At 35.1% G+C, this 22,995-nt stretch overlaps 3 protein-coding genes across 9 annotated transcripts in view; 1 reads left to right on the forward strand and 2 right to left on the reverse strand.

The window, feature by feature from the left end:
* Window positions 1-1,191: 1,191 nt before the first annotated feature.
* LOC114876748 (TELO2-interacting protein 1 homolog) lies at window positions 1,192-5,943 on the reverse strand. 4 transcript variants are annotated; one of them, XM_029188540.2, is made up of 14 exons: window positions 5,876-5,943; window positions 5,276-5,489; window positions 5,064-5,200; window positions 4,805-4,982; window positions 4,566-4,743; window positions 4,173-4,501; window positions 3,892-4,103; window positions 3,391-3,789; window positions 3,077-3,316; window positions 2,469-3,008; window positions 2,115-2,412; window positions 1,822-2,050; window positions 1,617-1,751; window positions 1,192-1,534 (listed from the first exon to the last, which is right to left on the reverse strand). In XM_029188540.2, the coding sequence occupies exons 2-14, from the start codon at window positions 5,467-5,469 to the stop codon at window positions 1,448-1,450; spliced, it is 3,156 nt and encodes a 1,051-aa protein (XP_029044373.2). In that variant the 5' UTR covers window positions 5,470-5,489; window positions 5,876-5,943; the 3' UTR covers window positions 1,192-1,447. The 4 variants fall into 4 exon arrangements, with proteins under 4 accessions (XP_029044373.2, XP_029044371.2, XP_046141244.1 ...); XM_029188538.2 differs by lacking the exon at window positions 5,876-5,943 and adding an exon at window positions 5,563-5,655; XM_046285288.1 differs by lacking the exons at window positions 1,192-1,534; window positions 5,876-5,943 and adding an exon at window positions 5,563-5,655 and having other exon boundaries at window positions 1,634-1,751; window positions 1,848-2,050.
* On the forward strand, window positions 5,937-9,954 carry LOC114876750 (vacuolar protein sorting-associated protein 35). Of its 3 annotated transcripts, none has more exons than XM_029188545.2 (12): window positions 5,937-6,019; window positions 6,459-6,657; window positions 6,744-6,867; window positions 6,951-7,146; window positions 7,209-7,403; window positions 7,476-7,559; window positions 7,638-7,874; window positions 8,082-8,230; window positions 8,292-8,778; window positions 8,858-9,277; window positions 9,347-9,490; window positions 9,560-9,954. In XM_029188545.2, the coding sequence occupies exons 1-12, from the start codon at window positions 6,017-6,019 to the stop codon at window positions 9,737-9,739; spliced, it is 2,418 nt and encodes an 805-aa protein (XP_029044378.1). In that variant the 5' UTR covers window positions 5,937-6,016; the 3' UTR covers window positions 9,740-9,954. The 3 variants fall into 3 exon arrangements, with proteins under 3 accessions (XP_029044378.1, XP_029044377.1, XP_029044379.1); XM_029188544.2 differs by having other exon boundaries at window positions 5,940-6,019; window positions 6,438-6,657; XM_029188546.2 differs by having other exon boundaries at window positions 5,942-6,019; window positions 6,328-6,657.
* An 8,743-nt stretch (window positions 9,955-18,697) lies between these two features.
* Window positions 18,698-22,995, reverse strand: part of LOC114876731 (glutamate receptor ionotropic, kainate 2) — a 98,780-nt gene continuing 94,482 nt past the window's right edge. Inside the window, exons 17-18 of one of the 2 annotated variants that reach the window (XM_046285114.1) lie at window positions 21,879-22,088; window positions 18,698-18,870 (exon numbers count right to left, since the gene is read on the reverse strand). In XM_046285114.1, coding sequence (XP_046141070.1) covers window positions 18,784-18,870; window positions 21,879-22,088 — 297 coding nt within the window. In that variant the 3' untranslated portion in view covers window positions 18,698-18,783. The remainder of the gene's footprint in view (window positions 18,871-21,878; window positions 22,089-22,995) is intronic. The other variant, XM_029188519.2, reaches the window with a different exon arrangement.

The following is a 22,995-nucleotide window of genomic DNA, read 5'->3' on the forward strand; positions in this document are numbered from 1 at the left end:
GTGGACCATGATCGCTAATTATTAGATTATTAAAATAACTGAAAACATGCTCAAAATATAATTATTTTTCATTAAAAATACATAACTATAAATTGGTTTTGCGCAAGGTGTTCCGCAGTATGTGGCACATATGAGAAGGTGTTGATTCTGCACGAGAAAATATATTTAAAATATAAACTAAAATACTTTTTATATGAGGCTTTGTTTTTGAGAAAATTAACGCTCCACATCTGTATTTCAATAATTTCACGAAAAATACTAATTTCTTCTTTAAAACGGTGCCTCATAAAACAAAATTTTATTACATATTTGCAACCTATTTTCTCATGTAATATTACTAGCTTCTCGCATGTACTATATGCTGGAACATTCCGCCTATTCTGAATGAAATTAAAATGCCTGACAAATTTTAGCAATTTATTTATAAAGTTCTATTCCTTGTTACTAATTATTTAAATGTTACAGTGGTTTGACATCGTAAAACAATTGTGTTCTATTGAGAAAACTTTAAATGTTTAAGAAATATTTACATTTGATGGTTCCTTGTTGCAAGAATGAACAGCTGAAATATCATATAAGTATGTAATAAAAAAGTATACATATGTATAGGTATCTTGGAAAGCAGAAAATGTACATAACCATTGTACAAATTTTATTTTACTTTAAATAAGTAAATTAATTTATTACAATTTACAATACTAAAATTCGAATTATTGTACTAGCCAAATATGATACAAAAAAAAAACTTCAAAGTATTCGCTAGTAATCCATTATATTTTGCAAGGTTACCATTTACAATTATATTTATTAACAAGTTAATTAAAAAAATTTACAGAGGTTATATAAGTGTTCCTTAGCCCTCAAATTTACAACACTATTATTTAATTCATTATTATCAAACCATTATATTCTACATTCTTAATTAAAAATTAGAAAATTTAGAAAGTGCATACTACAAACAATCAAACGTATTCTAAATAGATAATTTTATTTATTTATGTTTATAATTAAATAAAAATTAAATAAATTATATTGTCTGTGAATAGAATATATAAAAACATCTGTGTACCTACAAGACAATTATTTGCTTTGTAGATAAATGTAAAATTTTAAATAGATATAAATTGTACAAATAAAACTTGTAAACAATAAGATGTGAAATATCATCACGGAATAAAAATTGTATACAAATAAAATTTAAAAAACTACTAATTTTATTAATTTTAAATTTCAGATGGTATACTTATAAAAAAAATAGAATGAATACTTAAACATCTAGTCATGTACATACAGCACCGAGCATGATAGGTTTTGAGAATTCTTGTTTCCCCCATTATATTGTCATTTTCCCTTTGCAAACCTATTTTGCTCGGTACGATACTATATATTACAATACAAATTTACATATATGTACATACAAGTATATTCAAATATTCATTATTTCCTTTTAGAGATCAGAGGTTTGATCTTGAATATACGTTAAAATATTTCGTACATCTTTATAATACTCATTTCTTGAAAACTTCTCAATGTTCTGAAAATGAAAAAAATGGTGTTTAAAGAAAATCAATATTTTATCGTTTAAGTACAATTATAAATTTTATGTTGAAAATTACCATTAAATCTTTTATATCAAATGTTGCATCAGGTATAATTTTCGATATTTTGGAATGAAAAATGCTAAGACATTTCACCAAAGTAATATCTGCATTATGATCAGCAATTTCCTTATATAATTGCAGGCAACATGACTGTAAAAAAAGCAATTTAAATATACATGAAAGTATTATATGTAAAAGTATTTTTCGTAGTAAAATTTACTTGTAGCGTAGGATGTTGATGCTCACTAAGGTATGGTTCTGTGATGCTCAATACATTCCACGTTTCCTGTTCACGAAGACTTAAATCTTTTGTGACTTTTCCTAATGTAGAAAGCAATTCCTTTTGTAACTTGTAAGTTTGAGTAAATTTATAAATGTCTTCTGAACTTTTATTATAACTCTGTTTGGCAGAATCGTACAAAAATTTTGAAAGTGCAGGTAATATTTGTCTAAAAATTGAAACATTCATTAATAGATTAAAATGTAAATTATAATTCTTATATAAGAACTTACTTTAGTGTTCTAGTTCGAATGAAATCTTTGGAAACGTGTCCAAGAACATTTAATAATTGCCATGCCCGATTGATTATTAATACATTTTCATCACGAAATCTATCTACTAACGGATGCCAAAGCAAATGTACCATAGGCAATAGTTGATTCTCCCATCTTGCTAAAATTTGAAGGCCCTCTTGTAATGTTAACATTGCAATTAATGATTTTTGTACTTCTTTAGATGGTAAAAAATGTAAACAGTGCTTCATTATATCTTCAATCATTTTTATATAAAAGGGTATCTCTTCCTTTTCTTCTGCAATTCATATTTTAATTAGTATGATTTTTATGTTAATTATATTATATATTTACCTTCTTTCTCTGCAAAGTCTTCTTGATATCCTTTTTCTGGTTCCTCCAGTGTTTCTTCTTCTAATTTATTTTCACTTGGCAGTACTTCTATCTCCTTATCCACTTTTTTTGCTTCATGATATTCTAACAAAGACTGAATAATTTTTGAAGCTTTATTTTCGACATTCAATTTTTGTTCTTGCGTTTCCGGTATAGGCTTAGGATTTATTAGATTTCGTATACATATTACAAATGTATAAAAAACTTTCAAGAAAGCATAAGCATTCTTTTGTTGAAAACTACTACTTAATTGGACTAGCACATCTTCTACGATCTCTTTTAAACAAGGTAACACGTCCATTGTGCTATATTTTATAACGATGTTAACAACATCGAGTACACCAGGATTACGTTCTACTCTCCGTAACTTTACGGTAACGTGGTACGAAAAGTAATCAACATTTGCACGTAAAAGATCTCCCACTATATTATATCCCTGAGATTCTGAAATCTGTTCAAGTGTTTTAGTTCCAACAAAATTGATTAAACTATGTCCACTACCTGAAAGTACATATGAATATTTCCACATATATGATTCCATATTGTAATTGGTTGTATATAAGAATTACCTGCTTTTTCTATGACCAAATATAAGGTTTTCAGAAGAAACCTGTCATAATCACGTTTCATATTCAAAGCTATTAAACCTAGGCCTTCTAATAGTAAGCAACTTTGTATTATATTGGTCTGAGCAACTCGTAGAGGAATATCCTCAGAACTTTCAATTGCTGGATACCAAAGTTCTGAATTTATATAAAATTCCACAATTTCTTTATAAATCGACAAAAATGACGAGTCTTTAAGTGGAACTAGAATGTTAAATTTGCAATTAACAATACACACCTGAATACGTTATTCTAATTATAGATATAATTTGGTATACCATTTATTATCCAGTTTAGTAATAAGATTAATTCATTTCTATGTCGTGGAACATTCATGATAAGATCAAAAATAGTATCTACTAAAATTCGAAGATCTCCGAATTTTCCGAGATATTTACATATTGCTATAAGTTTCTCCTCGCATGCGTTATTTTCAATAAATTTAAATCGTCTCCACAAATGTGATCCATATAAATATGCTGGATCTTCAAGATCCTTAACATTTACATCTTGCAAAAGAGAAATGCTACTGCAATCAATTTCAGACACATAGACCAGAGCTAATAATAGTCTTCGAATATGTGGCGTGGACATCATAATCCGAGGTAATCTTTGTTCTCCAAGAAGTTTCAAATAACCAGCTAGTTGATTCAAACAGGATAACTGATCATTATCATCTACAAAATAAAAACGTATTTTGCTTTAAACATAATTATAATAATTTTACTAAATTATAGAATGTAAATTTATATTATGAATTAAAAGTACAAAAATCTTACCAAACCTCCTGATAATCCTCGGCAATTTTGTAAGTACACTATAGAAGTTTTCCTCCAGCAATTCCACCAATGGTCTCATACTCTTATTTTGCGTAAAATTTATACTAATTGTATTGAGTGTTTTTTCAGCTTCTTCGCGAACTTCTGCAAATTCGTCTTCAGATAGAGATATTAAATATTCTAGTAATAACATAACGTTTGGTTGCATATTCCTATTCCAAAAATTTGAACGATCCCATATTAAAAATTGTTTATAGAATGACATAAAAATAAAATATTACCTAGAGCATGTTGTAAGTAGTAAATGAATATTTTCTACTAATTCCTTTCTAACTTTATAATGAGAATGTCTTTTCAATACATCTAACTGTTGCACAAGTACATTAAGCTTATTTGCAGTAGCATCAAACCATTCTTTATTTCTTTTCGCGTTTTTAAGATGTTTTCCTAGTTCACTACGATTTTTTATATGCGACGAATTTTCTATTGAAATTATGTGTTTCTCATTATTTACTTCAATTAAAGTTCCTAATGATAGGATATCTTCCTCTTCCTCCAATTTATCTTGCATTACCAAAGATATCACTCTACCCCAAGCTCTTAGTGCCAACTATAAATTTGAGTAGAATTAGGTAATATTTCAAATTATAATTTTAATGTATCTTTAATACTACCATTGTGAGTTTATGCCCTTGTATTTCACTTTCTGTAGCTATCTCCTGTAAACCACTAACAATACCTGGCAAAAATAACATAATAACATCAGCTACTTGTTCTTGCAATATAATATCAGATTTATCTATTTCATCATTTACTCTGCATAATGTCATTACTGTTTCTACAGCTTTTAATCTGAAAATTATAAAAGTTCAATTACAGATACACGAATATATTATGGAAACTTTATGTTTACCTAAGGGAACGTGATTTTTCAGTCCTTCCTATTGTCACAGATAACAATATTCCTTGCCCTATCTTTGAGGCATTCTCTCTAGTATACAGTGACTCTATAACTTCTGTGAAGCAAGAATGCATTAAGGTCTTGATGCATGAGAGTACTATTTCCTTAAGTTCTTCATGACCAACAATTACTATAAAAAGCATACATGTGACATTATATTGTATTCTTACAAAATTATTATTAATTTAAATTTATTTAAATTTGTGATTACCCATGTTTTGTTGTGTTGGATCATAAATTTGTATTAAAAGACATGAATACAATTTATTGAAATATTCCAGTTTAGATATTTTTGTCCTTGAGAGTATTGCCTGCATCGTTCTCACAACTTCTTCTTTCACATCTTTGCTGTAAAATTATAAACATATTTATATTGATACTTCTATGTTTTGATATTTATACCATAAAGTAAGATAGATTCACCTCAATGTTTTATTCTGTAAATGAAGAATTATAGGAAACAAAATATATTCCAATAGATCTTGGAGAACTTTATCCGAAACTCTTGTCAAACTATTAGCAATGTCTTGCGCAGTATTGATGTTTGGATTTTTCATTAAATTATCACAAAGCGGTTTTAATACAGTAAATGCTTCTTGTATTTGAAAACGTTCCATTTTTGTTTAAGATAAATTGTCTAAAACAAACATTAAGTATTAATTAATTTTGATGATACAGTCCATATTTGAATATTGAATCATGTAATAAACCTTCATATGAATAGCATTGTATATATAGGACATAGGGTATTGTATGTAGGGTATCTAAGAAGTATGATTGTTATGGAGATTTATTAACTTTTGATTATTATCTTTTCAAGAATAACATAATAAAACCAATGCCAACATTAAAAATTGACTTTAGGGAAAATGGTGATGTAGGGAAAGGAAACTCCCACTACTTGCTATAATATTCGAAAAAAGAATATAACAAACGAATTTTAATGTATTTTAGGTATGAAAGCAGGAGATTCTAGGTTGGGCTTTCCTTAGATTCTCCCTTGGCTAAGCCATTCTAATATACCCTTTAGTACTATCACAGTATATACTCTTTTATCTGACTGGTGCTTTGACTATTGTATAAGTCAAAGGATTGGTGTCACTAAGTTGGTGGGGTGTTTCAAGTGCTGGCAGCAAGTTTTTATTAGTTTTTAAAGGGAAGAAAATGGTAAGTATACGTCTAATTTCGAAAAGCATGTTATACCTTTGCTTATGGAAGCAGTTGATTATATGCTAATTACATTTAAACAAAAACATAGGTGACTATCATCGATTGAGTTATCTGAATGTAATGCAGGTTAAGTGTCTCTCAAATTCTGATGTTTATGTTCAACATTTCAGGGAATAATGAAGTTTAAATGATATTTTTTTTTAAATCATTATCGAAATGTAATGAGAAAAGAATGTAACATTAATAAACGACTTGCCTTTTGCATACTTTGTGCACTTTTCCCTTTGAATAATGAATACTGTTAGTTACAGGATAATGTAGTTTTCTTATGCTTTTATCATCATCGAAGCTTAATATAGTGCATGCTTGCATTGAATGGCTTACCTAGCATGGTACTACCTGGTATTCCTGGTAGGTATCTTTGTTTTTATCGCAGCCAATGACACCTGTCATAACCGGGGTAGAAGAGCAGGAAAAATTACTTGAAGATGCGATCGGCGTGGTCAAAGTACAAGCCTTCCAAATGAAACACTGTTTGGACAAATCTAAATTGATGGATGCATTGAAACATGCTTCTACAATGTTGGGAGAACTTAGAACATCACTTTTGAGTCCGAAGAGTTATTATGAATTATGTATCCTTATCAACTCCAAATAAATTAGCTTTCATAGTAAAATATATATGTAGTAATTTTATAATCATCCTTATACATAATCATAGATATGTCTATTACCGATGAACTGAGACATTTAGAGCTTTATTTGTTAGATGAATTTCAGAAAGGAAGAAAAGTTACAGATTTATATGAATTAGTGCAATATGTTGGCAATATTGTGCCTAGACTGTAAGCCTGATTTAAAATCTCATAATGGTATTCATGTAATGTTATTTATGATGAATCATTAATTAAATTATTCAACATTGTAGATATCTACTTATCACAGTTGGACTGGTGTATATCAAAACAACTCCTGGCTTAAAAAGAGATCTATTAAGAGATTTAGTAGAGATGTGCAGAGGTGTTCAGCATCCCTTGAGAGGTCTATTTTTAAGGAATTACTTATTACAGTGTACACGTAATATTTTACCAGATGTTGCTGAAGGAGACGACGAAGATGGAAGTGTACGTATGAAGATAATCATATTTTCAAACCTACAAATTTATATTTTGGATTTCTTCTGTAGGTCCGGGATAGTATAGACTTCGTCTTGATGAATTTCGCGGAGATGAATAAACTATGGGTACGCATGCAACATCAGGGTCATAGTAGGGATCGAGAAAGAAGAGAGAGAGAAAGGGAAGAACTTCGAATCCTAGTAGGCACTAATCTAGTACGACTTAGTCAATTGGAATCAGTTACTTTAGATAAGTACGAAAAGGTGGATTTTACATGCATTCTATTTTTTAAGATTTAAAAAAATTGATATGGTTAATAAGAAGATGATTTTTAGCTTGTTTTACCAGGAATTTTGGAACAAGTGGTTAGCTGTAGAGATGCAATTGCTCAAGAATATCTCATGGAATGCATAATTCAAGTAAATAACAACTGTAAAAATACTTAAAATTGTATCATAACAACATTATCAGAAATAATTTAGTTATATTTCATTTAGGTTTTTCCTGATGAGTTTCATCTTCAAACATTAAACGCGTTTCTGAAGTCTTGTGCGGAACTTCAAAACGGTGTAAACGTAAAAAATATAATTATTTCATTGATAGATCGTCTTGCAGCATTTAGTCAAAGATCAGATGGTGTAGGAGGACCTGGGAGTCCAAATCAAGTACCAGGAATTCCTCAGGATGTAAAACTTTTTGATGTTTTTAGTGATCAAATTGCAACTATTATTCAGGTTGGTATAATTGTCTAAAAATTGAGCTGTAAATTAATTAATGTATATCGTCTATGATGATCAGATGCTGCACAAATTTGATAGTAATATGATTACAGTTATCGTTACCCTTACTTATCTAGTTTAAGTCTGAGAACGATCTAATACATCCATAATCAATATTTTTATTATTAATTTTTCATTTAAAAAAGTACCTGTTATTTACAGACTAGGCAAGATATGCCTCCAGAAGATATAGTTTCTCTCCAAGTAGCTCTTATTAATTTAGCGCACAAGTGTTATCCTGACAGAGTAGATTATGTGGATAAAGTCTTATTAACAACTGTTCAAATATTCCAGAAACAGAATGTGGATAAGTATGTACTATATTTAAACTAATATATGGGCAAGTGTATAATAAATTAAATTAATTTTCAGACTCGAATATAACAGTGCAGTATCAAGGGAATTAGTAAGACTGATGAAAATTCCAATAGATAATTACAAGAACATATTGACTGTTTTGAAACTTGAACATTTTGCTCCACTGTTAGATTACTTTGATTTTGAGGGCAGAAAGTTGTTAGCAATTTATATAATAACAAATATTTTAGAAAATGAAACTTTAATACCGACTCAAGAACAAGTAGATGCAGTACTCTCTATGGTGGCTCCTTTAGTGCAAGATCAACCTGATCAACCCAATATAGAAGAAGATCCAGAAGATTTTGCAGAAGAACAAGGACTTCTTGGTAGACTGATACATCATTTTAAGTCTGAAACAGCCGATCAACAATACATGATATTGAGTGCTGCCAGGAAACACTTCAGTGCAGGTGGAAATAAGAGAATAAAGTACACTTTACCACCAATTGTGTTTCAGGCTTATCAGCTAGCTTTCACATATAAGGGTCTGAAGGATCAAGTTAGTAAATTATTGATAGATACACCTATTATTAATACTGATACAAATATTTCAAAATTTGAATTAACTATTTTTTTAGGATGACATGTGGCAGAAAAAATGCCAAAAGATCTTTCAGTTTTGTCATGCGACTATCACAGCCTTAATGAAGGCTGAATTGGCCGAGTTGCCATTAAGGCTATTTCTTCAAGGTGCAATAGCAATAGGAGAAATTCGTTTTGATAATTTTGAAATGGTAGCTTACGAATTTATGAGTCAAGCGTTTTCAATCTATGAAGACGAAATAAGTGATTCGAAGGCTCAGTTAGCAGCTATTACATTAATTATCGCTACGTTCGAGCAAATGAGTTGCTTTAGTGAAGAAAATGCAGAACCAGTTCGCAATCAATGTGCTTTGTATGCCAGTAAGTTATTAAGAAAACCAGATCAATGCAGAGGCGTTGCTACTTGCTCTCATATATTTTGGTCAGGAAAATCATTGGCAACAGGAGGAAAAGAAGTGAGTAGTGATACTTCCTATATGTTACGCAATTAGTATTCAAAATTAATGAAATATAAATTATTTCAGATGCAAGATGGGAATAAAGTGTTAGATTGTTTGAAAAAGGGTATTAGAATAGCAAGTCAGTGTATGGATACTTCAGTTCAAGTACAACTTTATGTTGAATTATTAAATCACTACATTTATTTCTATGAAAAAGGAAATACAGCGGTAAGAATTATTTACATCTTCGGTCGTCTCGTTAATCTATATTATTTATTTAAAAACAATTGTTCTTAGGTAACCGTTCAAATTTTGAATCAAGTAATTGCAAAAATTAGAGAAGAACTCCCCAATTTAGAAGTTAGCGAAGAAACGGAACAAATACAGAAACATTTAGCGAATACGCTAGAACATTTGAGAAATAGAATGGAGTCTCCAGAAGCTGATGGTCTTTCGTACCAAGGACTTGTTCTATAATAAATCAATACACTTGGCAATTTTGTACATAAATGAAACCGCTGATTATTTTACAAAGTGTTTACAAGTTCTAAAATCAAAAAAGGCTTACTAAGTACAGATCACTATTATTCAAATCGCATCAATTTTCCTACAAGAAGTAAGTTGTTAATGATTTGTTAAGCCATAAAATATAATCCGTATATTTGTTTTAATAAAATTTAATACATAGATGATGATGTCTTTATTGTTAATTTCGTTTGTATAGAGTATAAGATAAATGAATTATCTTTGCCTACATTATTAAAAAAAGGTATTTTCTGTTACTTTAACTTAATATCATTCACCACCAGATGGTGTTAGCGGTATGTTTTAAAGAACGCACTGATAAAGTTAAAAATCATAAAAATATGTCTTATGCAATTCTTTCAGTTTGTTAAATTGTTAATTGTTAAATTGATGGTCCCTTATTTTTGTACATTAAGCACTTGTACAAAGAGTAATCTTTGCATTGTTGGATTAATTCCTAAAGTACCAGATTGTAGGATCTACTCCAACATTTATTTTACCATAATTGGATAAAGCGTTTTGGGTTGGTACACACAATTCCCTCTCATATTTATTTCATAAATATAACAACTGCGAGTGCCGCCGTAAATATATGGCTGTAAACACGGTACAATGTAGCAGTCTTGTAATTAACCCCAGGACAGCAGCTATTCTGTAGCTTAGAGGAACATTGATTTATGTTGTGCTTGTTTGTTCTGCACCTGACTGTAGATATACTCTCCCAAGACACTCAGTAAATTTCATTACAATAATGAAACCAACAACTATTTAACAAATGCATAAATTTTCCTACAATCCCAACTCGAAGGAAAGCATCGGAAACGCGATTTCAATAACAAAAGAGGACGATCAATCATTTCGAAGGGGCATTAAAATCGAATAAAAGACTGATGGTCGGTGTTCATTATCCTGGCATGCTGTGGCCACATCTGGATGACTGGAGGATCTTTAAAATTTAATTACGAATTCCCAGTCGTATATCTGAAGATTTTACGAGGATGATATAAAAGAAGCGTGCTACCTGCTACAGAAACTTTTCACCGAGTGCCGAGTGTTCGTGACGTTGATGTCTCGTTACCGACTTCCGGTGGAGAATTCCGAGCCCTACGAAATGTCGATGGCTCTGTGACTGGAACTTCGCACAGACATTTCGAATGCTGCGACTCGAGTAATAGAATATTCTCCAGTCACTTTGGAAACTTTTTCTACTTATACGTTTAACTTGGAACGGTTTTCGACGAGTCAGAAATTCTCACACAGGAAATGGCAGAAAATTTTCTATCAATCTATAACAGAATTTCTGAAGTTTCAACGTTCAAGGAAGTGGAAAATCAACGTCTTTGAAATTAGAAAAATCACTGCCCAATAGTGTCATCGTTTCTCCTCTGGTATCTCTTCATAAAGCAACGCCTCAGTCGCTTGGAAAGTCACGATTACAGAGAAATTCATTGGTTAGAATTGTAGCACTCTCGAGTCTCGAAAGATTAAAGCTGTGAAAGAGCCTCCCACTTTCGAGTTTCTCTAGTGTGTAATAGAGATATGGAACGAGCTACCCTAAACGACCCGTTCGTTTTGTACGATTGGGGGGGATTCTTTACGGGTCCGTTCCTTCCTGGCATCTCAAAAAAGAAGGAAAAAAATAGAATGGGAAGATAGCCTCGGTGGTAAATGCCAGCCAGATAACGGGCGACGTAAAAAGCCCTGGCGATACGTTACGCTCGATTTACTTGACCTACGGTAGGCGCGGTCCGAAAGAAACATGGATGTTTTTTACATTTCGCTTGGGGAGGTAGAGATAAGCTCGGGTTAAGTAGAACCTATCCGTTGGTCGGGAGTGGAACGACGATCAAGGTGAAACATAACTTCGAATTGGAAACGATTGCTCGAGTTTCATTATCACTTCGAGCCGTTTGCCAATCGAATCGAGTATTTCCCTTTACGCTTTGAAACGCTTCCCTGTAGTTTGATAATAAAGTTCAACGCATAAATATTTAGAAATAGACAAACTCTAATTTTAATTCAAATTCTAAATTATAGGAAATTGGAATTTTTATTTCTATTATCTATCGATATGACTTTTTTAGCTTATTTTAATGGCGAAGGGCAAGGGCAGCATCTGTTCTATTCCCTGTCACTTTTATCAATAATTCCATCAGTCAAACATCTGGTCTCGGATTTTTCGGATTTATCTCGCGAACGCTTCCAGCAGAACGAACTTGCGCTTGCCAATCAACGTGAAATTGCAAAATTTAAAATAAATTTTCTACCAGACACGAATCAATTTCGATTCAACGATCGAACAGGTGTCAGTCATCGAAAACTGTATACAAACTGGTGTTAGATAAAATTCAGAAATATCTAAAATCTATGAAATTTTTCAACAATTCAAAGTTTAGCTGTACTAGGAAATATGTAGACAATAATTCAGAGTGTATGACTTCCACTTTGATTGAGCGTCGAGGAGAAAAGTTTTTCAGGAGCTTCCTCAAGGAGGATCATGAAGGTCTTTCTTGCGTCTGGCAAACGAGAAAATAGAAGTCTGGCCGTCTTTCCTTTGCAATGCGACGTCCTTCTGACTTATCCCGCGAAAAATGAACGGGAATCAAGAATATCTCCAGTTGAATCCCGACACGTTTGTGTTGCGAATCCGGACACGTTTACGAGCAAACCCGTGGTTGGACGATAGATCACGGTGCTTTTGGTCTAATTGTAAGAAATGACTAACAGTAAAGTTTGAGAAGCGTGGAAGGTGTAAAACCGACGTCCAAGATCGTTCGATTCTCATGATTTCCTCGTTTATTTTTGTTATTTCTTTTTTAACCGTTTAGAAGAACAGCATTAAAGCAAAGCTGCGTCTTCATTCATCATAGAACGATTCATCAACGTTTCAATCTTAATGGATCAAACAAAGAAACAATCTTGTTTCGATCATTTAAGAATTTAAGAAACAAGTTGATTATTTCTGAAGATCATTCGGTTGCCTTTTTAAAAGGATTTGATAATTTCCCTTTGAGCCGTTTCGCTCGTATTCCCAACAGCAAATTGGAAGCTTCGTTAATGCCTTGATACTTCAAAGCACGCGTTTCGATCCTCCTGTCTTTTACTCTGTTACATCCCTCGTACCACTTTAGTTTCAACATTTAGGTGGTTCGTTAGTAAATTACAAGGCGAAACGAGCGATTTAGCTGTGCGACTTGATCCTCTTCGGCTCGTCTGAGAAGATACGGTTTGAAGCTAATTTAAGGATACCAGGGGCAAAAACAGAATTTACAGAAACTCGTTAATATTATTTTACTGTACTTCTCGAGAAATATCCACCCTAAGAAAATTCAGTTCAATTTGATACAATTAAAAATGCAAATTTTAAAAATGAAGAGAGCTTAAAATTAAGTTGCCATCCCAGTGGTAATTATATTTTTATATTAATAACAGTAAAACATCCGTGCGATGGAAGATCAATTCGTCGACCTCTTCTTTGTCCCTGTTTCTCGCCCGAGGAAATAATTTCAACGCTTCGCTCGTATTTCCACGAACGCGACTTTTCTGAACAATAAAACAAGAAAAGCAAAAGGAAAAGCTATTCCATCGCGGGTAGGAATATCGTGAGAATTAACGAGTACTCGCTGATTGAAAGCCGGTTGAGTTTCGATATCCAAAGGCCATTCTTATTCTCTGTTTTCCATTTCTTCTTTTTTTTTTCTCTTTCTTTTCATCTGTTCGCGACGAATGGCCCAGATTTTAACGGGCTGCCTTTGACGCGACGCGACGCGGTTAAATGAATGCAATTTTCGATATGGAACGATGGAAGCTAGCCACTTTGCTGACAATTTACTGGCAGTAGCTAAAGTAAGGGTACGTCGTAAATAGAAGCGTAGGAACGCTTCGCTCAAGCTTCTGGTTTCCGGCCAATTCCACGCTCGCATTATTCAGCAAAAATTATTCCCCCTTTACCACGATCGTCGCCACTTTGTCGGCGTAATGTACGACCGGAAGCTGGCCATTCAAACTCGATGCGTTCCTTTATGGTAATTGTTCAAGTATGCACTATCGAAAACGTGGCTTCAGTAAGAGTTACTTTTTTATCTGTTAAATTTCATCGATCGATCGATCGATCGCTACTTTAACTACTTGATGGCTCGTTCGTTCGAAAAGCGAAAAAACATGGAAAAGCTTTCGTGGCGAATAAATTCGTCGAGTTCATTGACGAAATATTATTTTCGTGTAATGAAAATTGAAATTGATTTTGAAATAATATCGTTTGAAAGTTGAAATTTTTTACAATTTTTGAAAATCTTCATTTTTCATTTTCTGAGTAGAAGAGCTCCGAATTTGGATCACCGAAACACAATTGACAAATTCAAACCTGTGATAAATTATACTCCCTTCGAAATTCTACCTTAGATTCTTTGAAAATTTGCCAACTAATGTGAACCTAATATCCAGCGTTAATCGGGTCGATCCGCTTGGCGAATCAAGCTAGGAAATGACTAGGGCATAAATGATGCAACGTTAATGGTAAACGAAATTATGGTTGACATAAGCGAAGTCACTGTTGCCAGTTTGAATATGTATCAAGGAATTAACGTGATTGATGAAGCGTCGTGTCCGCTTGTCATTCTGTCCACGATGGTATCGTTGTCTCTGAAACAGTTCACTTTGATCTGGATGTAACTTTGCAAATGAGGATGGATTCCTTGGCGGAGTAACAATGTTTCTGCGAATCATTGAATGCTCTTCGAGTAATTCGATGACATTCGTTAACGTGGGTTTTGGGACTATTATGGGATCGTTTTGATCTGGTTCGTCTCACGGATGTAGAAAATAAAAGCATTAACAATGATATTCAGTAAAACATGTATATAACAACATTTAATTGTCTGTTAGTTCGGAGAGATATGTTTATGTTGACGATTCGCTGCGTATCACATTCACTCGATCGGACAACTGAGAATCCAAAGGAAATTGCAATTTTTCTTTTAAATAAATCAATTAATCGATATATTTTGGGTTACGTAGGCAATTAGTGGGTTATTTTATATTTTGGGAATAATAGAAAAGATATTCATTGAAACATAAAACTTTGAATTTGGTTCTTCTATTATTTAGACTGATAGCAATAATAAATTATGATAAATTATGAAAATGATAATCGGTTCCTTTCGAATTCTCAGACGTTCAATCGCGAAAAAGGAAGTCAATGTGTTGTTCCAACTGCTACGCCAAGTGTAGAAATGTCTAGGTCGATTAAGTAAATAAAATTTATTTATTGAATAGTGGCACACCAGTGATGACTAGTCCATTAACTCTTCTTCTCTCTTTCTATCGCACACACACACACACACACACACACACACACACACACACACACACACGAATTCATCGCATCCCGATAACTTGTCTATCTAATGTCGTGTTTGTCGTAATTTTTCTTTATCACGTTGAATGGCTTCCTGTCTGTCGAACGATATTTCTTTGATCTATACAATCGCAGTGATTTCGGTCCATTTGTCGAAACGAATCGTACCATCGTCGTTACAATTTATATATGTGCTTTCGATGCATCTGAATTGGAATTTGTTATCGCGGATGCAAGAAAAATGGAGTCGGAAATATTGGAGAAAAATGAATGGTGATTCGATAAAAGTAAATAGACGTCTATTCGAATCCGATCGGATTTACAATCTTAATTAATTGACGTTGATTAAGGATTTATAGTATCTTTTTTCAGAATTGTATAAATTATCGATAGCTCTTCTTGATCAAACTTTTATACTTAATTCAATATTTAACGCGTTGACTGACACAGTGAAAATGGAATATTGAAATTCTGATTATTAAAGATAAAAATTAATTTTCAAATTTCGAGCTTTCAATTTGCTATTTTATATTGTTGGTATAATAGTAATGAAAATAACATTTTTAATAATTTTTAAATTATTTGCGACGGTGGTCACCGTGGGTCACTTCTCAAAATTCCAACATTTCAATTGTTTCTCAGTTCAAAGAATTCGGAATCGAAAAATACGTCCAGAACGTGGCAGTTCAAATAAAATTTTACAATCAATTTTTCCAACGTAATCGAAGTTTTTATCGTTTTCGTCCTTTGTAACAGTTTTCATCGGCATTGTATTTCATGTTCCATTTTTTTTCATCTTGACTACTCGTCCAGGTTGCTCTCTATTTTTGGTACGATTTGTCTTTCTCAATATACACATTCCATATACATATTCGTCGCTCTTGTTCCATCTTTGTTTCTAATAATGATCTTAACCCTTTCGCTGGATTAATTAATGGTACAAATGCGTAGTCGTTTGGGTTGAAATATTTAATAAAAATGACAGAAATCTTCCTTGAAAAAATTATTAATCAATTGTTTACTGGGGACAAGTAGCAAAAGGGTGAACACGTTCATTGCCAATTGACTGTACAATTAGAATAATTACTTGAGATTTTATGAAATAAAGTGATTATATAGATTTAATTACATCTACTATGTAACTTCCATAGTTGTTAACAAATTAAATCTTTTTTAATAAATAAAAGTGAACGATGATTATAATTTTCTGCTCGACAATGAACGTGTTAATTAAATCGAAATTATTTGTGTGTATGTGTGTGTAGTGTGTGTGTTGTATCTGTGTTGTATGTATTCGCGGTACAACGCGACGCTAAAAACACGCTCTGCAACGCGTCGCCTCTTCGAACTTCGTGAAAAAACAGTCGCTGTATATACAACGTTTATATCGTTTTTTTTTTTTTTTTAAATTTCTTTTTAATTCGATAGTAAACCGTCGATCGTGTCAAAATATGACTAGGTCTCTTACGCGGCTACGCACTTGCTTACGACAAAATTACGTTATTGTAAACTATACGATATACGCACGAACACGTGATCCTTTATTCAATCGTCCGATGAAGCGTGTTTTGCGTGTAAATCATCGTCGTGTGCAACCGTGTCTATGATACAGAATTCGAACAAACTGTTCGTTGAATCCGTCGCAGGATAAGTGCGTTTCCACTTGAAACATTCCACTTCCGATGTTTCGAGGCTTCGATTTTGCTGAGTCCTTTTAAACCTGTATAAAACTCATGGTCCTTCACCGTGATCCTTCGCAAGGAAACAAATGGAAGTCCTTGGATGACGATTTCGAAACTTTGTACTTCATCCTGAGCGAACTCGAATTCCTTTCACTGCGTTTGCTTTTTTAAATAAACCGTGACGCTGTTGATAAGCGGCTTTGGGTTTCTTTCGTTGTGCATACGTTCGCGATTGAAATTGAATTTTTAATTTGAAAATTCGTTGGTCCATTCGAATCCCAGAAGCTGATCAGCTCATCCTCTTTAGGCCGTGAACATCGGTGAATCTATCCACTCGTCCGATTCAAAGCTCTTCGACTATGTTAGGCTAGCTGTTGGCAGTGAACACTAGGAGTTTGGTCCGAGTCTAATCGTACGTTTTTCACTCTTGAAATTTGATTTTCTTCGGTCTATCGATGATGATCTCATAGCTATGGCCAGGGTAGTCAGAGTTGATATTTAATAATTTACCAAAATAAAAATAATTGTTGGTTTATGTTAATTTATCAAAACGAAAGGCTAATCCGGAATTTTTCATTCTCACACGTATGTTTCTTAATCAATGTATCTTCAACAGACGACCAGCTGCATACTTACCATTTCCATATCAACTCCAACCACCCTGACTATATCCTAACTGGAACTCGAATCGTCGAGTCTATTTTACATGTCCATTTCGATATGTTTAGCTTGTAAATCGGATAACCAATATAATAGCTGTCGAACGACGTACAGTTTCATTGCATCAGCGGTGGAAGAGGGAGGGAGAGGGCAGTGGGTGCAATTCAATTGGCCGTTTAGCTTCGATTCGTTCCCGTCAGCCTCGAAAGTCCTCGTGCTGGGAAACACGGGATCGTTTCCCAGTTGATTGGCGTTGCACACGGTGTTTCATTTGCCATTCAGCTCCGTCTGGCCGTTTACACGGCGACACCTTTCCAAAGCCGTACGTTCGATCCCGTTTTATCACTGCGTCCACCATTTATCGTGGATCGTCGAGCCGGGATCATTAGTAACAGATGGCTCACGTTCGATTCTCATCTTCGTTGTAGTTAGCGTCTTTTTAAGAGCATTCTACTACTAGCAACGTATTCGTGGTCTGGCAAGACCTCGTACTCTTCATCGAACGTTATCGTTTCGATACATGGTCCTCGGATACGATTTCCCGATCGAATTTCTTGGGATCAAGTTTTGGCACACATAACGTCCATGGGTCGTCGTTTGAACAAAGAAAATTTGTTATTTTTTTTTTGTATCGTCACGTGGACAGCTGGTCGATCGATGATCGAAGGTCGCCGATGGGGCAGGACAGGCCGCGTGGCGGCCGACTCAGCCACCCCGGCGACTACATATGCTATAAGCAAGTCTCCTTTTGATCGACCGCGTTCACGACCACCGATGCCTGGGTGGGCAGCTCCTTCTGGACGGGCACACCTGTCGGCACCTCTTCGAGTATTGGTCAAAGGGTCGTGGTCCTCGAGACGGCCGCGGAGGGTGGCGGCGGTGGTGGTGGCGGCGATATCACCACGTCTGGCTCACCAGCCAGGTCGCAGTCGAATCTCCAGAGAATACTCTCAGGGTGGTCACCTCCTGAACATCGAACGAAATCAATAACGATATTTTTTATTGTCTACCACTTTTGGAAAGAAAGCTGAAACAGATGACGAAAATTAGCCCCCTTGATATTTTTGTTCACTTTTACCTTGACCCAAGGCGATGCTTGAAGAACCCCGTCTCTGCCTCGGTGGGGGTGGTTGGTGCTTGTGCGTATGACTGTGACTGTGACTGTGTAAATGTGAGTGGCAGTGTGTGTGGCGTGTGTGCGTGGGCGTGGCTTTGCACGGTGGCGGTTGCTGTTGTTGCTGTTGCTGTTGCTGCTGTTGCTGCTGCTGCTGAGGATGAAGACGAGGATGAGGCCTGTGCTAGGTGTTCCCGCCACGGCCCGCTCCCACTTGATCGAAGCTCAATGATTTCTTCATCTCCGTCATCGACAACGCACCACCCTCCTGCTGATAGAATGAAGCGCAGGTGTTAGCTATATCGGGGCAGTTATCGGTGAATAAACCTTCAGCTAGTAGCTGATGTGGCTGCGAGCGGAGTTATTAAAAAGTTGTCCAAAAGGAGGGAGGAAGCCGGTGAACGCGATGAGGGAGGAGGATTCGTTAAAAGTTGTCGAAACTTTTTAAAAGCTCGTAAAGGAGTTATCGTCCGCTCGTGTGGCTCAACCTATCGAATTCGCGTCTACTTTATTACCCTTATGTCCGATACTTGCCTCACTGGGAAAAATTTTGAAAAGTCATTCGTATTTGAAGAATTTTGTAAATCTATCCCTTTCGAGTCATTCTTGTATTCATCAATTTTACATTGGCTCCGGGATATGCTGATTCATATTTTTCATCGAATATCTGAGAATTCGTTTCCGTGGGGGGAGATCGATGTATGGGACGAAAAGGAGGAGCATTATCGGCGTGCTACCGAGAAATTTGAAATGCTGCAATAAATATTCCGCGTCGATTGTATGACGTCGGCAAGCAGCATACCGAAGCACTGATTAAAGTATCGAAAGAGGAAGCGAGCAGAATTCGAGACGAGCACGAATATCCCTCCCTCTCGTTTCACCCCCTTTTTGTTCTCAACAAAGTAGACGCGAACACCAGAAATCCAATTCGAGCGTAGTTATGGGGGATGAACTCGTCGATGAAACTCGATTGTGTCGCTATCTTAACTGAGTTCGAGTTGTAATTAAACTCGGACGAATAGATCAGCGAAAAGGGATAAATTGGGAAGCTGGTGTAACTCTAGAAATTCATTTCGAGGTTGCGTCACATATTTTTACAAATTAATACTATTAATACGACATTTTAATCAAAAATTAATGTATTAATTTCGTGGTGTAACAGATGGAAAATTTTAATTAGAAAATGAAAGCGAATTATAAACAAATCGTAGCACATTTCGTTCGCGTTTCATTGCAACGCGTTTCGTTTAACTCGATTAACGTAGCCGAAAATTTTCGATTATTTTTCAATTACTTCGATTATATGAAATTCCTGCAGCCTTTGAAGATATTAATTAACTCCAATCTCGATGACGTACGGTAAATATTTTTTTTTCTCCCCCACGAAATATGTGGTGTGAAGTCGATCGACGAAGCGATCGATAACGCCAATTAATAGAAGCGAAATCGAGGGAACGTTGGCTAACGAGCCTCGAAATTCCATTTTAATCTGTTTCCCTTTTACAAGGGGTGATATCGCGAGGCGAGAGGAATATTGATGAGATTTAAACTGGCGGAAGTATCGGGGCGAACTGAAAACTGCTTCTTCCGCAGTCCTGGCCGTGGCTACCGAAGAACCGATAGTTGGATAGACGGAAACGGGCATCGAAAATGTGTGACGTAGCCTGGAAAAATCACTTCCGCCCACGATCCGGAGCACCACTCACGCGAGTGTTCGAGGACGATGAAACGTTTCCAATCTTGTTTAACGAACACTCTATTCTCTCGCATATCGGACTGATATTTGCTGAACTGTAACCATTCAATAGACATAGAATGAAATTTTACGAGCTACTTAGTGCCACGATATCGTAACGCGATATCCAAATAGGACCGAATATATTTCCGTACTCTATCGCGTGGAATAGAGTGAACTGCGTTGAAATTGCGACGAGAATAAGAAAATGGGGTTGAAAATTAGGGATGTGCGGGTAGCCGGGGCTGGATCGAGCGGAACGGTGAAATTCAATTTTGGTCCAGAATTTTTAGATAGCAGCACACCGTTACTGAAAATTCACTAAACAGAGGTTGAAAATTATTTTTATTCCCTCGGTAAATTGTTAATTATCAAGGAAATATACTTGATTTTGTTCAATCTCAAGGGAAATATTTGAGATATTTTATTTCTGAAATTTCAAACCCTCCAAGTATTTACTACACAGTAAAGCAATTTCGTAAAACAGTTCGTTCTAATGTGAAGATAGATTCCAGCGTGGCAAGTAACGAACCTAACCCAAGGCACGTGTGATCATTACTGTAATCGTTCAACAGCAATTCCAGGCATGCAATCAAGTATATACGCACACGGACATACACAACTACATACAAATTAGAGTGTATTTCACGTTTGCGATCGTTTCGCTAGAAGCAAGATAATGGACCGTGCCAAAATGCATAACACACAATACAGGATCAGATATCTTTGTACGAATAAAATAATGTTGATTAACGTTAAACCGTACGGTATTACGATATACAACAGAGAGACATGTAAAAACGAGACACAAAGAGTACGAAAAGACAATCAAGGGACAATTTTTCCGCAAGCACTCCTATTTTGCAATACTCCCTTTCAGCCATGGTTCTCGTCTCGTTGATGAAAGAATATATGTACATATATACCGGGGCTCCATGGAGACTGTGCATCGATCACGGTAATCGAATCCTCGAAAATTATTCCCGATCATCACGGATCGTTCGTGAATAGCCTGGCACGGCAGATGTGTTGATCGAGTACTGTTCGAATATCATTCACGTCGAGGATCGAATCGGCCGTGAAAACAGACACAGCTCCGCGATCGATCGATGGCTTCTCTTTTCAGTACTTCGCGTGTCATTCGTTTCGTAACTTTCGATCCTTTTCGATCGACGTACACCTGACAGTTGATATAACGATAAATCAACAAACTCGGCGTTCAAACAGCGAATTGTTTGTATTCCGACGCGATTGGATGAAACGTGAAATTGGATTGCAGACGTTTCGCTGCCTGTTGCACAGTTTTTTTCCGATCGCATCTTCGGGAGTTTCGATATGAAACGTTGGAAAAATATTTATTTCCAAGGGTTTATAAATCGATCTCAATCGAAATTTTGATATTTCACTTCTTTTGGTGAAAAATTAGGAAATCTAATTGAATTGAAATTCGATGAACGCGAACAGGAAATTGATTCGATGGAGGGAGGGTGTAAAGAGAGGCCATCGAAGGTGGTCGCGAGCCCGTCGTGAGGGACAAGACTTACACCATTTAACCGTGGTATCTCGATGCTCGGTATGTAGGTGGTCTCTTCGTGGCCGGTCGAACAATATCGCGTCCTTCTTCTGCTGGCACGTGGACTGCAACGACCGCAGGGCACCGCGGCATCGGAATTGCGCGTTTTCGCCGCTGGTCTCTGCCTGGAGCCGCAGCGCACGGCAAACCGCAATTCCGAGGCCATCTCGGCGCATAGCGACTGCAAAGTCGACCGGAAGACGACGTCGTTCACGTGGACAGGGACCGTCAGAGCAGGCACAACAATACCAACAAATGATACAGAAGACGATCGCACCACCAGCTCGATAGTCATGCAATTTCTCTCGCGAGCAAGGCCGTGCAATTGTTTTATGAATTTTCTACTGAATAACGAAACGCGTTATGATAATGAAAACCGGTTTTAAACTAATTGTTGCTTTGATTGTCGCGTCACCCATGAATTTCTATAAAAATCTATCATACATATTATTAGGAATTCTTTGACTTAATTTAATTAAATTACTTAATTTAAATTTCACGAATTTAATTAAAAATATTCGTATTAGATTTATTATTCAACAATATAATGAACTATTATTAAAATAATATAGGTAAGATTTGTGAAAAAAAAGGAATATTTCATGAAATTTTCAACGGCCTCAGCGTGACAATCAAAGTGTTAAAGGAGGATGAATGATGAGGGATGAAAAAGGGGGAAGAAAATGGGATGTGTTAGATGTTGTCGATGAAGATTTTGTAGCTGTATATTACTTTTTTAAAAGTTTCCTATAAACTATGTTTTATGAAAGCTGTTAGATTTATGAGCACACTTGAAGAGTTATCGATCACATGTCATTAGAATTTTACGTCTTGCTACTCAAATCGAGACGTATCTACTGAAAATCGGGAAATTTGTAAACGTTATATCTTGAAAACTAATTAAAATCGAGCACTATCGCATGATCTGAAAAAAAATATATGGTTCGATTTAAAAAACAAAACTTGACCATCATATCTCCTAAAGTAATAATGCAAAAGATTTTTCACTTCGACCAAAACATAGTTTCCATTTTACCGTGCAATTTCCATATCAACAATTTTTTGTATCATTAATAATTACGGAATAA

This window comes from Osmia bicornis, chromosome 3, assembly GCF_907164935.1.
Source record: "Osmia bicornis bicornis chromosome 3, iOsmBic2.1, whole genome shotgun sequence".
Taxonomy (NCBI): domain Eukaryota; kingdom Metazoa; phylum Arthropoda; class Insecta; order Hymenoptera; family Megachilidae; genus Osmia; species Osmia bicornis.